Source organism: Hypanus sabinus, chromosome 14 (genome assembly GCF_030144855.1).
Source record: "Hypanus sabinus isolate sHypSab1 chromosome 14, sHypSab1.hap1, whole genome shotgun sequence".
Taxonomy (NCBI): domain Eukaryota; kingdom Metazoa; phylum Chordata; class Chondrichthyes; order Myliobatiformes; family Dasyatidae; genus Hypanus; species Hypanus sabinus.
In genome coordinates, this window is record NC_082719.1 from 18,990,767 (window position 1) to 19,007,412 (window position 16,646).

Consider the following 16,646-nt stretch of genomic DNA (forward strand, 5'->3'; position numbering starts at 1 on the left):
AAGAAAGGCTCATTATGAGAAGGCTGCACCAAAGGCAGCTGACTAACAAAGTGATGGGATCAAATTGAAAGAAAAAGTGTAAGATATGGAGATTAATCGTAGACTAAAAGATTGGGATTTTCTTTACAGAAATCTGTAAGGGTAACCAAAATAAAATGGAAGCTGAAGACAGAGATTGAAGTACACTAACAAACAAAACAAAATCAGACAAGAGCTTCTAAGATCAAATGTAAAGAGAAGAACACCTGGAGTAAATTCTGATTCCTTAGGCAATGAGACAAGGAATTGATTGGGCAAATCACAGAAATGGCTGAGATTCCAATCAACCATGTTGGATCAGGCTTCATAAGAAGAGATAGGAGACACTTCCCAATAGGTTTAAAGAAAAATAAACTTCTCAATCCTTTGGCTATAGGAAAGCAGGGACTGAAATCATAGAAACACACCCATAATAATGGAGCTAAAGGCCAACATGTGCTCTGGACCAGTTGACCTGCATCCTAAGTGGCTACAGAGGTACTCAATGTGTTGGTTGTAATCTACCAAAGTCCCTTGCCTTCTAGAGAGATAACAGAGGATCTAAAAAGCGTCCAACTAATACCACAAAGGGAGAGAAACTATCATAGGAAACCACAGACTATCACTAGGAAATATCTAGAACCCATTATCAAGTAATAATAGCTGGACATCCAGAAAATTGCCAGACAATTGACAACCAAGCTAAACTCATCAACTTCATCCACTTTGCCTCCAACTTCCACCTGCCCTCAAATTTACCTGGTCCATTGCTGACACCTCCCTCCCATTTCTTGATCTCTGTCTCTATCTCTGGAGACAGCTTATCTACTGATGTCTATTACAAACCCACAGACTCTCACAACTACCTGAACTATACCTCTTCTCACCCAGTAAAAACACCAATCCCTTCGCTCAATTCCTCCATCTCTGCTGTATCTGCTGGAAGAATTAGGCTTTTCATTCCAGAATGAAGGAGATGTCCTCCTTCTTCAAAGAAAGGGGCTTCGCTTCCTCCAAAATCAAGGCTGCCCTCAGCCGTACCTCTTCCATTTCACGCACATCTTCTCTCTCCCCATGTTCCTGTCACCTAACCAGGGATAGGGTTCTTCTTGTCCTCACCTACCACCCCACCAGCCTCCGCATCCAACACATAATTCTCCACAACTTCCACCATCTCCAACAGAATCCCGCCACCAAGTACATCGACCCCATCCCCCACTTTCAGCTTTCCGCAGCGATCACGACCTCCACGATTCCCTTGTCCATTTGTCCCTCTCTACTGATCCTTCTCCTGGCATTTATCCTTGCAAGCAGAACAAGTGCCACACCTGCTCCTACACCTCCTCCCTCACAACAATTCAGGGCCCCAAACAGTCCTTCCAGGTGAGACAACACTTCACCAGTGAGTCTGTTGGGGTCATATACTGTGTTTGGTGCTTCCGGTGTAGCCTCCCATATATTGATGAGACCCAACATAGATTGAAAGATCACTTCACCGAGCACCTACACTCTGTCCACCAGCAAAAGCAAAATCTCCTAGTGGCTATCCATTTCAATTCCATTTCCCATTCCGATATGTCCATCCATGGCCTCTTCCTCTATCATGAAGAGGCCACACTTAGGTTGGAGGAACAACACTTATGAATATATTCTGTCTGGGTAGCCTCCAACCTGATGGCATGAACATCAATTTCCTGAACTTCCAGTAATGCCTCCCCCCTCACCGTTCCCCATCCCCTTTTCCCTCTCTCACCTTATTTTGTTGCTTGCCCATCACCTCCCTCTGGCATTTCTCTCCCATTTTCTTTCTTGCATGACCTCTGTCCTTTTCTATCAGACTCCCCCTTCTCCAGCCCTATATCTCCCTCACCAATCAACTTGCCAGCTCGTTACTTCATCCCTCCCCCTTCAGGTGTCACCCATCACCTTGCGTTTCTCTCTGCCCTCCCTCCACCATTTAAGTCTACTCCTCAGCTTTTTTTTTACTCCAGTCCTGCTGAAGGGTCTTAGCCTGAAACGTCCACTGTACACTTCTCCATATATGCTGCCTGGTCTGCTGAGTTCCTCCAGCATTTTGTGTATGTTGCTTGAGCAGAGTCAGTGCAGTTTTATGAAAATATTCAACAAAATGCTCAAACAGGGTGGATTAGAGGGAACCAGCAGCAGTTGTATTTCTAAAAATCATTCAAAAAGGTCCTAAAGAAAAGACTGTTGCATAAGAATGCATGGCATTAACTGGCATGGATTGATTTTAAAGTAAACTTATTACCAAAGTACATATATGCAACTATTGTATATTGTGAAAAGAACGTAAGAGCTTAGAAAGGGATGTAGATAAAGTGACTGAAAAAAAATGACAGGAGTATAATGTATGAAAATGGGTGTTTATCTATTTGATAAGGAAGAAAGCAAAAACAATTATTTAATCATACTAAGATAGTAAAAGGTACCTACGGGAAACCTGGCACTTGAAATACAAGAGTTAATATACAGATGCAGCAGGCAATTAGGAAGGCTAATGACACACTGGTCTTTATTACAATAGATATGAAGTAGAGAAATAAGAATATTTTGATGCAGCTTACATGATACTGGTGAGAATGCATCAGGAGATAGCATACAGTTCTGCATACTTAATGAAGAATGTATTTGCACCAGAGATAGTGTCAAGAAAACTGATTCCTCAAATGAAAGAGTTCACACATGAATCAATTTTGTGCAGGTTCATCCTATACTCACTGGATTAAAAAAAAGGTAGTGATTTTACTGAAACTCATACGATTCCAAGGACAATTGATGGGCAGATGTACAGAGGAAGATTCTTTAGTGGAGTTATTTAGAACTTGAAGACATAATTTCAAAACAAATAATCGTTCATTTCACACAAAGATGAGGAAATTCTTCTCAGAGGATCAAAAACTTTTGGAATTCTCTACCAGAAAATGCTCTGGAGGTATATATCATTGAATATATTTGCGTAGAGATTGTCAGATATTTGAACTGCAAGGGAGTCAAGGAGCACGGGAGAGTGAAATCGAGATCAAGACTGAATGCGCCATGATTATAGTAAATGGTGGAACAACCCAAAGGGCTGACAGGCCTACTCCTGCTTATTATCTATTACTCAACATTGATGAATAAATGTTAAGCCACTCTGACAATTATTTCCAAGAAACACTTCAAAACAAGTTCACTGCTCTATAGCCAGAGAAATGCAGTATATACACTTAGAATCTGCTGGAATTTTAAAGTGTAATAGTTGATTACTGAAACATCTTAGAACCACAGATGTGCCAGTACCAAAATGTACCAGTACCTGTTGACGCTCCAAATGGAAATCCTGTTGTCTGCGCACTTGTGGTGGTAGTAGTGGTTCCAAATGGAGCAAAACCTGTACAAAGCCAAAATATGCAAATGTTAATTTTAACGTAACTCAGAATTTAATGCATTAAATTTTAAATTGAGATTTCCCTTGAAGAATCTCGTTCAAATAACCAGCTCAGGTTTCTCTTAAAAGATCTTTTGTAATCTGATCCACAGCTTCAACATTGTGTGTCACCATTTCAATTTTAAAACAATTCCAGCTTTCCTATTCATCATTCAGAAGGAAAATGGAATACTTCTTTCCAATTTCCTATGCATTTTCAAATTTCACAGAAGAACACGATAAACACTGGAGAGATTTTGACGGAATCAGCGTACTTACTACCAAAGCACTAAACTTCCCTCTCTTCTTGGCAACCAACAACAGACAGTGAATTATGGACCCCACAGTAAACAATAATGGCCAAGGGTAAAATGTGTGGGTCTGGTTTGCCACATCTTCTATTTGATTTGGGAAAACTATGCAAATAGTTTGAAATCATATTTCTCAGCCTGTAACATAGTTTTATAGCTCCAACGTTAATAGAGAAATTCTCTGGTTAAATTAAATTCACAAGGCAGAAGGTCCCAATGGAGTACATGGTAAGGCTCTGAAAACCTGTGCCAACCAACTAGCGGGTGTATTCAAGGACATTTTCAACCTCTCACTGCAATGGGCAGAAGTTCCCACTTGCTTCAAAAAGGCAACATACCAGTGCCTAAGAAGAATAATGTGGGCTGCCTAAATGACTATCGACAGTGATTAAATGCTTTGAGAGGTTGGTTATGATTAGACTGAACTCCTGCCTCAGCAAGGACTTGGATCCACTGCAATTTGCCTATCAATGGGTCAATGGCAGACACAATCTCAATGGCTCTCCACACAGCTTTAGACCACCTGGACAACACAAACAGGTTGCTGTTCATCGACTTTCATATCATCATTCCCACAATCCTGACTGAGAAGTTGCAGAACCTGGGCCTCTCAATCTGCAATTGGATCCTCGATTTCCTAATGCTGGAAGACCACAGTCTGTGCAGACTGGTGATAACATATCCTCCTCGTTGACGATCAACACTGGCGCACCTCAGGGGTGTGTACTTAGCCCATTCCTCTACTTTCTATATACACATGACTGTGTGGCGAGACATAGCTCAAATACCATCTACAAATTTGCTGACAATACAACCATTGTTGGTAGAGTTTCAGATGGCGATGAGAGGGCATGCGGGAGTGAGATATGCCCACTAGTGGAATGGTGCCGTAGCAACAACCTGGCACTCAACATCAGTATGACAAAAGAGTTGATTATGGACTTCTGGAAGAGTAAGACGAAGGAACACATACCAATCCTCATAGAGGAATCAGAAGTGGAGAGAGTGATCAGCTTCAAGTTCCTCAGTGTCAAGATCTCTGAAGATCTAACCTGATCCCAACACATTAATGTAGTCTTAAAGAAGGCAAGACAGCAGCTATACTTTATTAAGAGTTTGAAGAGGTTTGGCATTAGATTATGAGGACACTCAGTCCTCGTTTATTGTCATTTAGAAATGCATGCATGCATTAAGAAATTATACAATGTTCTTCTGGATTGATATCACAAAATTAAAAAAAAGGACAAACCAAGACTCACACTGACAAAACCACATAATTATAGCATATAGTTACAGCAGTGCAAAACAATACCGTAATTTGATAAACGCAGACCATGAACGCGGTTTAAAAAGTCTCAAGTCCCGATCGTCTCCAATCGTCCCGATATCAGGCAGCAAACAGAACTCCCCCTGCGATAAACTTCCAGGCGCTGATAATGCCTCAGAAGCACCCGATGACAGCAGACTCCGAGTCCGTCCGAAAACTTCGAGCCTCCGACCAGCCCCTCCGATACAGCCTGCCGAGCGCCTTTGACCTCGTCCCAGCCACTGAAACAAGCAAAGCCAAGGTCTCGGAGGCCTTCTCCTCCGGAGATTCTGGACCACACAGTAGCAGCTGCAGCGAAACGGGAATTTCAGAAGTTTCTCCAGATGTTCCTCCACGCTCTCACATCTGTCTCCATCAAATCAGGATTGTGCACGGATCCCTACTTAACACGTAACGGATATCCATTCTCCAGAGAGGCCGCGCGCGCATACCAACAAATGCACTCAAAAACTTCTATAGTTGTACCACGGAGAGCATTCTGACAAGCTGCACCACTGTTTTGTATGGAGGGGCTACTGCACAGGACCAAAAGAAGCTGCAGAAGGTTTTAAATCTAGTCAGCTCCATCTTGGGCACTAGCCTATAAAGTGCCCAGGACATCTTTAGGGAGTAGTGTCTCAGAAAGGTAGCGTCCATTATTAAGGATCCCCAGCACCCAGGGCATGCCCTTTTCTCACTGTTACCATCAGGTAGGAGATACAGAAGCCTGAAGGCACACACTCAGCTATTCAGGAACAGCCTCTTCCCTCTGCCTTCCAATTCCTAAATGGACTTTGAAGCTTTGGACACTACCTTAGTTTTTTTTAAATATACAGTATTTTTTTGCACTTTTTAAAAAAAATCTATTCAATACACGTAATTGATTTACTTGTTTATTTATTGTTTTATTTTATTTATAATTTTTTTCTCTTTCTCTCTGCTAGATTATGTATTGCACTGAACTGCTGGTGAAATTAAACCTGATTCTGATTCTGAATTCAGTCCATTTTCCAGCCTTCTCTCTCATTGGAAAGGGCAGAGTGTGGATTGAATTCAATTTCAATAGCCTCAATGCCATTAATAAAAAGTGATTAAAATTTTACTCACTCATATTTTTCTGCTTATTTTAATTATTTTCTTTTTAAAACCAGAGGGTAAATTTTATAAGCCCTCCCCACACTGGATATTCTTTATTTTTAATCATTAATGATACGGACAATATGGTGAGTCCTTTCTCTTAAAAGTAAATATGCCACTGGATAATGATGGATATCTGTTACTAGATGAGATAATTCAGTCAGAAATAATTTGAAAGCTGCTTAATAAGCAATGTAGTATCACCAAATCACTTAGAAAAAAATGGACGTAAAAGATCACATGGCCCTATTTAAAGACTTGACTTGCATGCTCTGACTTTTCTTATGCCACTGCTTGACAACTTAGAGGAACTTTTGAAACCCTAATCATAAATTATATCAACAGTGTCACCCCCATCTACATTCTTTATTGTTCTCCAATGATGCTGGTCAAGCAAAACTTGCCTCTCTATAAACCATACTTCCCATTTATTATCACACTTTAAGCTTCTCAATTTCTTTCTAATTATCTCCTGCAATCAGGATTCCATTCACAGTTAACAGCTAACTCACCCACAAGTTCCTTCCAAGTCACCTTTTTAAATATTGTCACAATGACAATCATCTACGATGCTCTGGCACATCTCTTTTTAAATGACCTACTAAACAACATGCAATATTGCTTAGAATACGTACTTAGAATCCTGATGAAGGGTCTCGGCCCGAAACATTGGCTACTCTTTTCTCACGGATGCTGCCTGACCTGCTGAGTTCTTCCAGCGTTGTGTACGTATTCTTCGATCCACAGCATCTGCAGTTGTATTTTTGTTTTTTTTATGCAATATTGCTTAATAGGTCATTTAAAAAAAAGCACTGCATTGGCCCCCTGAAAGATGAAGGAAATGCAGGAGACCAAAGACAATTTGACGCCGTACCGTAGAGATAGAAATGAGGACCATGAACCACATCAGGGGCACAATGGACAAGATGGCTAAGGACAGACAGAGATGTAGGACCTTCATTGCTGCCCAAAACACCAGTGGTGTAACAGACAGGAACTTCTAACTAAATACCTATTTCACAAAGCCAACCATCTCCAATTCTGACATATCTCTTTTTATATGACCTAGTAAACAACATGTAATATTGTCTCTCTAAGTCCTTCAAAATGCATTCACCATAATTTGTCCACACAGGGGTTCTAAGTTGCCAGTTTGATTAATTTATTTAATATTTGCTGTTATTTTGTACTATGCCTCATTTATTTTATTAATGGTATATAGGCATCTCTGGCAAGACCAGAATTTATTGCCATTCCTAAGTGCTCTTAAGACAGTTTCTAGTGAAACTTTCCTCTACTGAAATCCAGTAAGGAAATTGATGACTATCTAAATCCCAATTATAGTGTCTCTTTTCTTCTATTTCTTAATGCTGTGGCTATTTGAAATGACCACTGAACTATTAGAAGTTTGATGTGGAAGTCAAATCCAGATAAACTCACTCAGAGACCATATAAGTATAAACCCTTTATTCAAAGCCTCTGGGGCACTTTGGTTAGTCACTCAAACAGGAACAGTCTGTGACTGTTCCTGCTTGGTTCGCCAACTAACTGGCAATTCCTCTTGCAGGATAGATACAGTTGTTCAGATACCCCATGCAGGACAGGTTGGAGCTGGTCTTAACTATGCACATAACAGGATAGAGAGAAATTACAGAATAGATATAGTAGCTCGCGTACACAGGACAGGCTGGAGCCGATCTTACCTACGTGCATGACTGCACAAAGAGACAAGGACCTTGAAATACTAACTGTCTAACTGCAAGAAGAAATATAGCTCAGCAATGAATAGCAAAATTAGTACATCTGTTGATCATCAGTGGTTTCTTGCAGAAAAACAGGCTGCTATGTTTAACCGACCGTGTTAACCCTTTACATACTTTATCATTGAAACCACATGCGAGGAAGGAAGAATTGATGTTGGAAACTACAGCTTAAATTTCAAGAAGAGATTAGATTATCGGATTTTAGATGACAGGAGTAATTTGACATTTTCAAGATATTCAAGGGAAATTTCCCTCTAAAAAGGGTTTAAGTAAAACAAACACCAAATGCCAGGACAGCTAGTCTAAGAATTTGCCAAACTCAAAGTTAAAATATGTGTTGTCAAGTTAAACATAAATTGCCTAAACTCACTGAAACTTAAAAGTTAGAAATCAATAGAAATGAAAATAAAAATGCAGAAACTAGAAATCAAAAATAGAAATCTGCTAATGCAAGAAATTCTGCAGATGCTGGAAATCTTGAATAACCCACACAAAATGCTGGAGGAACTCAGCAAGTCAGGCAGCATCTGTGAAGGGGTATAAACAGTCAACATTTTGGGTAAAGACCATACAAGGAAGAGCACAAATATCCCCTGAACATTTGCCACATTTCTTCCGTACTTTTCCCTGACAACATCTGTTTCTAATTTAAACTTCCAATTTCCTGCCTGGTAGCCTCATAATTCCCCTTACTCCAATTAAATTGTGTCATTACACAGAAATATTCACCACAATAACGGTTTTTCCTTGTATTTAACACTCCTAGAGTCTCTTCATATTCTATCCCACTTCAGCCTTTCAACACATCCTTCTATTTCAATTACTTTCATGTACTTACCTCATTTCCCTTTGAAAGGGTCCAAGCTATTTGCCTCAACCATATCTGCAATTCTGTAATTTATTTTTTTTATTGAGGTTCATCATCAAACAAACATTTCCATAAGATGTATTTCAGACACTGCACATATATATCACTCTTACAAAGTATTTATCTGAGGTATATACTTATAGAAAAGAGTGGAAAGAAAAAACAAGCAAAGGGAAAGAACTATGTACAAGTAGGGAGTGATCTTTTTTTAACAACAGATTTATTGATTTGTGAGAATAAAATCAGGCCTATGAGGCATTATGTAGATAAAACATTTTTCACAGTATGAATCAAATTGTTCCAGCTTATGATTAACAGATGCTGTTATCTTCTCCATTTTGTAAATGTCCATTGTAATTTCCATCCATGTATTTAAAGTTGGGCTCTCCTGTGATAACCATTTCATAGTAAGAGATTTTTTACCAGCCACCAACAGTATATTAATTAAATATTTATCTCTTTTCAACCATTCTTGAGGCATATATCCAAAATATAAGGTCTTACTCTCTAAGGGTATTTCATATTTAAAGATGTTTTGTAGGGCATTGTGCATCCCCCTCCAATAGTTTTTGATAACAGGGCAGTCCCAAAAAATATGATCAGCACACACAAAATGCTGGTGCAACGCAGCAGGCCAGACAGTATCTATAAGGAGAAGCACTGTCAACGCTTCAGGCTGAGACCCTTCATCAGGACTAACTGAAAGGAAAGATACTAAGAGATTTGAAAGTGGGGGGGGGGGGGGGGAATGTGAAATGATAGAAGACCAGAGGGGCTGGGATAAAGCTAAGAGCTGGAAAGATGATTGGCAAAAGGGATACAGACCTGGAGAAGGGAAAGGCTCATGGGACGGGAGGCCTCGGGAGAAAGGGGAGGGGAACACCAGCAAACAGGGAGGCTACCATCATAATGGGATTTCTGAGAGGGCGTAATAAAATATCTTATCAAGTTTTTCCATCCAAACTCCCTCCATTTCTGTGAACTGGTACACTTCCATTGATACCTCCATATTGCTGTCCATTCTTCCTCAGATATAATTATCCTTCCTTCCTTCTCCCATTTTGTTTTAATGTATGAAGTCGAAAGTGTTTTAAGATTTGACAACCCCTTATACATGCTTGAAATTATTCTACTACCATTATCTGAATTATATGCTTTTCTAAAGTGCTCTTTTGTTATGTACCCCTAGGGTTCATGTTTTCTGTGGACAATCACTTTAAAATGACAATAGAATGAGGCTGGCTTTTGGACACTGACTTCCCTGTGAACTGGTGCTGCTAACGAGAGAGAGAGAGAGGGAGAGAGGGAGAGAGGGAGAGAGGGAGAGAGGGAGAGAGGGAGAGAGGGAGAGAGGGAGAGAGGGAGAGAGGGAGAGAGGGAGAGAGGGAGAGAGGGAGAGAGGGAGAGAGGGAGAGAGGGAGAGAGGGAGAGAGGGAGAGAGGGAGAGAGGGAGAGAGGGAGAGAGGGAGAGAGGGAGAGAGGGAGAGAGGGAGAGAGGGAGAGAGGGAGAGAGGGAGAGAGGGAGAGAGGGAGAGAGGGAGAGAGGGAGAGAGGGAGAGAGGGAGAGAGGGAGAGAGGGAGAGAGGGAGAGAGGGAGAGAGGGAGAGAGGGAGAGAGGGAGAGAGGGAGAGAGGGAGAGAGGGAGAGAGGGAGAGAGGGAGAGAGGGAGAGAGGGAGAGAGGGAGAGAGGGAGAGAGGGAGAGAGGGAGAGAGGGAGAGAGGGAGAGAGGGAGAGAGGGAGAGAGGGAGAGAGGGAGAGAGGGAGAGAGGGAGAGAGGGAGAGAGGGAGAGAGGGAGAGAGGGAGAGAGGGAGAGAGGGAGAGAGGGAGAGAGGGAGAGAGGGAGAGAGGGAGAGAGGGAGAGAGGGAGAGAGGGAGAGAGGGAGAGAGGGAGAGAGGGAGAGAGGGAGAGAGGGAGAGAGGGAGAGAGGGAGAGAGGGAGAGAGGGAGAGAGGGAGAGAGGGAGAGAGGGAGAGAGGGAGAGAGGGAGAGAGGGAGAGAGGGAGAGAGGGAGAGAGGGAGAGAGGGAGAGAGGGAGAGAGGGAGAGAGGGAGAGAGGGAGAGAGGGAGAGAGGGAGAGAGGGAGAGAGGGAGAGAGGGAGAGAGGGAGAGAGGGAGAGAGGGAGAGAGGGAGAGAGGGAGAGAGGGAGAGAGGGAGAGAGGGAGAGAGGGAGAGAGGGAGAGAGGGAGAGAGGGAGAGAGGGAGAGAGGGAGAGAGGGAGAGAGGGAGAGAGGGAGAGAGGGAGAGAGGAGAGAGGGAGAGAGGGAGAGAGGGAGAGAGGAGAGAGAGAGAGAGAGAGAGAGAGAGAGAGAGAGAGAGAGAGAGAGAGAGAGAGAGAGAGAGAGAGAGAGAGAGAGAGAGATGAAGAACAGAGGGGGAGGGAGAGCCATGCAACACAGATGGGAGAGAGAGAGACAAGGATTAAAATGGATGATTTAGTATTATAGCTTCTTCGCTAATTGTTGACTTTAACGCCAAGGATAATTGGCCTGTTTGTGTGGATCCGTGCTGACACAGCAGAGTGATGCCAGGTGCCTGCTGAGACAGGAGAGAGTGGCCAGTTTGATGGACATGATCAGTTGATGGATGGCTGATACCACGTCAGGGGGAGATAAAAGACGGGTCTGCTGAGACACCGGCAGACACGCCACGAGACACCGCAAGACTGTTGTGCACCCACAGGAAGGTGGGGGCTTGAAGGACCAAATTGGGTGATCGGTCACAAAACTCACAGTGTGATGGCAGGACCAGTGGGGACTTGTGTGTTTGTCCACTCATGCCAGAATGACAAGTCCACCACTGAAGAACTGTCTAGCCGAGAATGGAGGGATCGTATCCGAATGACCACATCAGCACAACAGAACAAGACGACAATGGAAGGTTTGCCTGCTACAGCTGCTCACATCTCGCTCACTCTCTCTCTCTCTCCAACGTTACACCAGCAACTACTTCGACCTAAGCTAAACTGAACTGAACTTTCATTATCTCTTAAGACTATTCATTTACCCCTAGACTTTGGAAGATCTTGGTTTTTGATTCCTTTTACTGAGAGAGAGGGATAGAGATAGAGTGAGTGAGTGAGAGTGTGTGTGTGTGTCTGTGTAATTGCTAACCTGTAATGTATACATATTTGCATTTTATTTTATTTTTGTACTGTATTACTAAGTTTGCTAATAAACTTTATTAGTTACGAGTAACTACAGACTCCAATGTGTATTCCATTTCTGCTGGTTTGGTAACTCAGTTACGGGGTACGTAACACTATCAAGAGTGTACTTGCCTTGGTTACATTTTTAAGCGACTTATTAACATATTGTTGCATGTGTAAATACCGTTAAAAATCTTGTTTTTCTAATGTGTTTCTCTCTAAGCATTTCAAAACTGAACAGTGTTCCTTCTTTCATTATGTTGCAAAGAACTGTTATTCCTTTAGCTATCCAGTCCTTACATCTAGCATCCAATTTATTTGGTGTAAAATCCGAGTCACATGCACACCATTTAAGAATTGCAATATCTCCCTCTAGATTATATTCTTTTGTAGTAGTTTTCCATATTTTAAGAGTCAATTTCACCCATGGGTTATCAATAGTATTTATGTACCCTTGCAGGTTATCAGCCAAAATTGCTTGTATGGAGATGGGAAGTACCTGCTCCTCAATGTTTTTCCATTGAGTATCATATGATGGGCTGCACCAACATATCATAGTTCTCAACTGTGCTGCAAAATAATAATCTCTAAGAGAAGGTAGGTCCCATTCCCCCCTTTTTCCTTTGCTAACTGCAAAGTTTTGAGAACAAACTCTAGGCCTTTTACCCTGCCAAATATACCTTGATAGCACCTTGTTCCATTCACTGAATTGATTTTGATTAATCTCTATTGGTAGGGTCTGAAAGAGATGTAACAGTCTGGGCAGTATATTCATTTTAATACACTCAATCTTTGAACTGAGACTGAAAAAAGGAACCAGATTCCATCTTGCCACATCTTTCTTAATTTTTTTTATATAAAGGCTGATAATTACATTCTGATAATTTTGCCAAATCTTTTGGCATAATGATGCCCAAATATTTGAAAGATTCTGTGTGTCATACCCAGGGGTATCGACTTTCAATCTCTCTTGATGGGCTATAGTAATATGAAAGTAATTTGGTTTTATCTATGTTGATCTTGTATCCTGATAAGTGACCATATTGTTCAAAGGATTGCATCAATTTAGGTAAAGAGCATGTTGGTTGCCCTACATAGATCAAAATGTCATATATATAACAAGCCAATTTATGCTCCGTCCCTTTAATAGTAATTCCCCTGATATCTTCATTTTGTCTGATGCATTGAGCTAATGGTTCCAGATATAATGCGAAGAGTAGCGGTGACCATGCACAACCCTGTCTCGCGCCCCTTTCTAGGTTAAGACTACTTGATAAATATCCATCGATTTTAATCCTAGCAGTAGGACTGTCATAAAGTGTCTGTATAGTTTTAATAATTGTGTCTTGGAAACCAAATCTATGTAAAGAAAATTCCAATTAGCCGAACCAAGTGCTTTTTCAGCATCCACATTTATCACTATTGCTTTGATTTTATTTTTTTGTATATGATCCATAATGTGAAGTGTCCTTCGTATATTGCCTTGTGTCTGGCGTTGTCGTATAAAACCTGTCTGATCGTTACGTATCAGTATGGGCAGAAACTCCTCTAATCGTTTGGCCATGATGAAGATAAATAATCTATAATCTACGTTAAGAACGGATGTTGGTCTAAATGACCCGCATTCCATTTATCCTTGCCTTCTTTCGGTACAGCTGAGATTATCGCTTCCTTCCAACTGGGTGGCATTTGTGCCTTTTTTAGAGCCCAGTTCAGTGTGAGGAGTAAAACAGGAATTAACTCATTTTTAAATTCTTTGAACCACTCTGCCGTATACCCATCTGATCCTGGTGACTTGCTTAATTTAAGCCTTTTACAGCTTTTAATTCAACTTCAGTTATGTCAGCAGTCATCGTTCTATTTTGTTCTTCGCTTAAAGTGGGTAACCCTAGAGAATTCAAGGTAGTGTCAATTTGGGTTATGCTTCCCCCAGAACTTTGGAATATAGAGTTTTGTAACACACTTCAAAAGCTTCTTGAATTTCACTTAGCTTATTTATCATTTTCGTTCTTGGGTCCCTAATTCTATGAATTGTTATTTTCTGCTATCTTTTTTTTCCAGTTTCCATGCCAGTATTTTCATAGATTTTGATCCACTTTCATAATGTTTCTGTTTCAGAAACATTAAGTTTTTCCTGATTTCTTGCGTATTTATTTCATTCCTAATTCTTTTAATTTCTCCTCATTTATCCTGTGCCAAATTCAATTTGTTTCTCTCTAGTTCCTTCAGCCTATTTTGTAATTCCTCTAATGTTTTATTCCTTATTTTTTTCTTATATGAAGATATCGCTATAATTTTCCCTCTTAAGACCGCCTTCAGAGTATCCCATAAAATGGGAGGTGAAACCTCTCCATTATCATTAAACTCTAAATAGAGACCAATTTCTTTTTTAATTTGTTCCTTAAAGTATGTATCATTGAGTAGACTTGAATTTAGTTTCCAAATAGTATTCTTTGGTTGTAGGTTCCAAATCAACAGATAAATATATAGGTGCATGGTCACTTACATCTATTGTCCCAATTCCACAGATGTTTATTTTGTCTTTGTCTTTTCCAAATGTTATGAAATAGTTTATTCTTGTATATACAGAATGGGGAGCAGAATATTGAGTGTAATCCCTTCTGTCAGGGAAGAGGTCCCTCCATATATCAATTAAACCAACATCCTCAAAAAGTGTATTAATTTTCTTATGTAAAGATTTTGTTTCATAGATTTTTCTATTGGAGGAGTCCAAGTTTGGTTGTAAATTTAAGACTCTCCCACATATCAGGAGATCTTCTGTTTCCGTTACCATAATATCAGTAATTTTCTGAAAGAAATCAATATCACTTCCCTGGGGTGCGTATATATTCAATAGAGTAACTGAATTTCCATCTAAATTTCCCCCTTACCAGAATATATCAGAATATATAGAATATATAGATAAAGAGATCTCCCATTTCGAATACTTTTTCAAAATTTAGCTTACTTGAGATAAGAATAGCAACTCCTCTCCTATGCCCTGATTTAAATAAGGAGAAAAACAGATTAGTGAAGCTCATTCTTTTAGTTTTTTATGCTCATTATCACTTAAATGAGTTTCTTGTAAATATACTACATGGGCTTGTTCTTTTTTCATTTTGGATAAAATTCTCTTACGCTTGATTGGATTTAATAGCTCATTGACATTAAAAGAAATGAATTTTACCTTGTCCTTAGCCATCTGTATTTATCTGTCAATGTATCATTGAAATTAGAATAAAACTTAATCAATCTACTCCCTGAACAAATAAGAACCAAGACACACAAATAATAACAAAAATGGCAATGAACATGTGATTCCAAGGCTGAGGTCTCTAGTAGATGACCCTGCGTAGAGCTAAAAGAAATGTCTAGCTATGGGGATAACCCCTCCTACTTGTGAGTTGAGGGCCCCCATTGCAGTATTCTTAAAAGTCAGTGAACAAATCCATTACACAGAAAAGATTTCCCTGTGTACTCCTCCTATATATATACATATATATACACACACACACACATATATTACATACATACACATATATATATTCTCATTTTGGTGGGGGAAAAGGAGTAAGTGAGCGAATAAAGAATAACAACTAAGTAATATAAAATCCACATTATAATAAGTATTTCTCAAGATAGGTATATCACCGTGTACTTTTGCTTCCGTTTAGCTTTTCAACATTTTTAAAGTTAGCTAAACCTTATGGCTCTTCCGAAGGGAGTGAGGACTGTCTTTGGGAAACTCCCAGCCTCTTCCTGATATATTTCTCTCGGCCTCCTCCCGTCTCCTGCCTTCTCAATTCTCGCACTATTTCCCACGCGGAGCGGGATAATTCCTCAGCCAGGCTTTCCCTCGTTTTGGTCACGCTGATGGCAACCCTCTGGCCTTCATGTCTGTAGTTGCCTCTTCCACTGTCTGGTACAACCGCATCCTGTTTTCATAAAACACTCGAAGTTTAGCAAGGTACGGAGTTTGAAATCTAATCTTTTTTTGCTTTAGTACTCGCTTTTCTTCAGAGTATTGCATTTCTGCAGGACCGCGGGGGGGGGGGGGGGGGGTAAACTTGGTCAAAATATATTAATTTATCGTCAAAAAACACTCTCTTCTTACCCCAGGCTCTTCATAGAATCTCCGCCTTGGTGCTGTACCAAAGGAATTTAATTATTATTGAGCGTGGCTTTCTACCCCAGGAAGGTTTCGGGACGAGCGCACGATGGGCTCTTTCGACTTCCAGCTCCATAGCCGAGGGAAGATCCAGTGCGTCCCGCAGTAACTTTCTGACAAACTCCATCATAGACGAGCCCTCCGCTCCTTCGGGAACGTTGTAGATTCTGACATTTTTCTGCCGTCACCTTCCCTCCAGGTCAAGCAGTTTACTTTCTTGGTTATTTAATATTTTTATTGTCTTACTCAGTATCTGTTCCACGTTTTGAACACAATCTTCCACCTTCTCAGTTCGAGTCTCTGCCACCACTATTTTTTGATTGACGCTGGCGAGCTCTGACTTAATATCATGGAGCTGCTGCTCTATTTCTTTCCGGAACTCCCTCATCTCTTTCAGGATTTCGAACATACTCTCCGCTTCGCGTGAACAAGGCCCAGCGTCCGCCTCTCTAGCACGTGGTCGGGTAAGAGAGCCGCTCGCTGCACTCCTCTCAGCCGCA

The 16,646-nt window shown here is 40.9% G+C and overlaps 1 protein-coding gene across 3 annotated transcripts in view; it reads right to left on the minus strand.

Moving 5' to 3' along the window:
* Positions 1-16,646, minus strand: part of nup54 (nucleoporin 54) — an 80,090-nt gene that overhangs the window by 43,887 nt on the left and 19,557 nt on the right. For all 3 annotated transcript variants that reach the window (XM_059988815.1, XM_059988817.1, XM_059988818.1), the window contains exon 3: positions 3,335-3,409. In XM_059988815.1, coding sequence (XP_059844798.1) covers positions 3,335-3,409 — 75 coding nt within the window. The remainder of the gene's footprint in view (positions 1-3,334; positions 3,410-16,646) is intronic.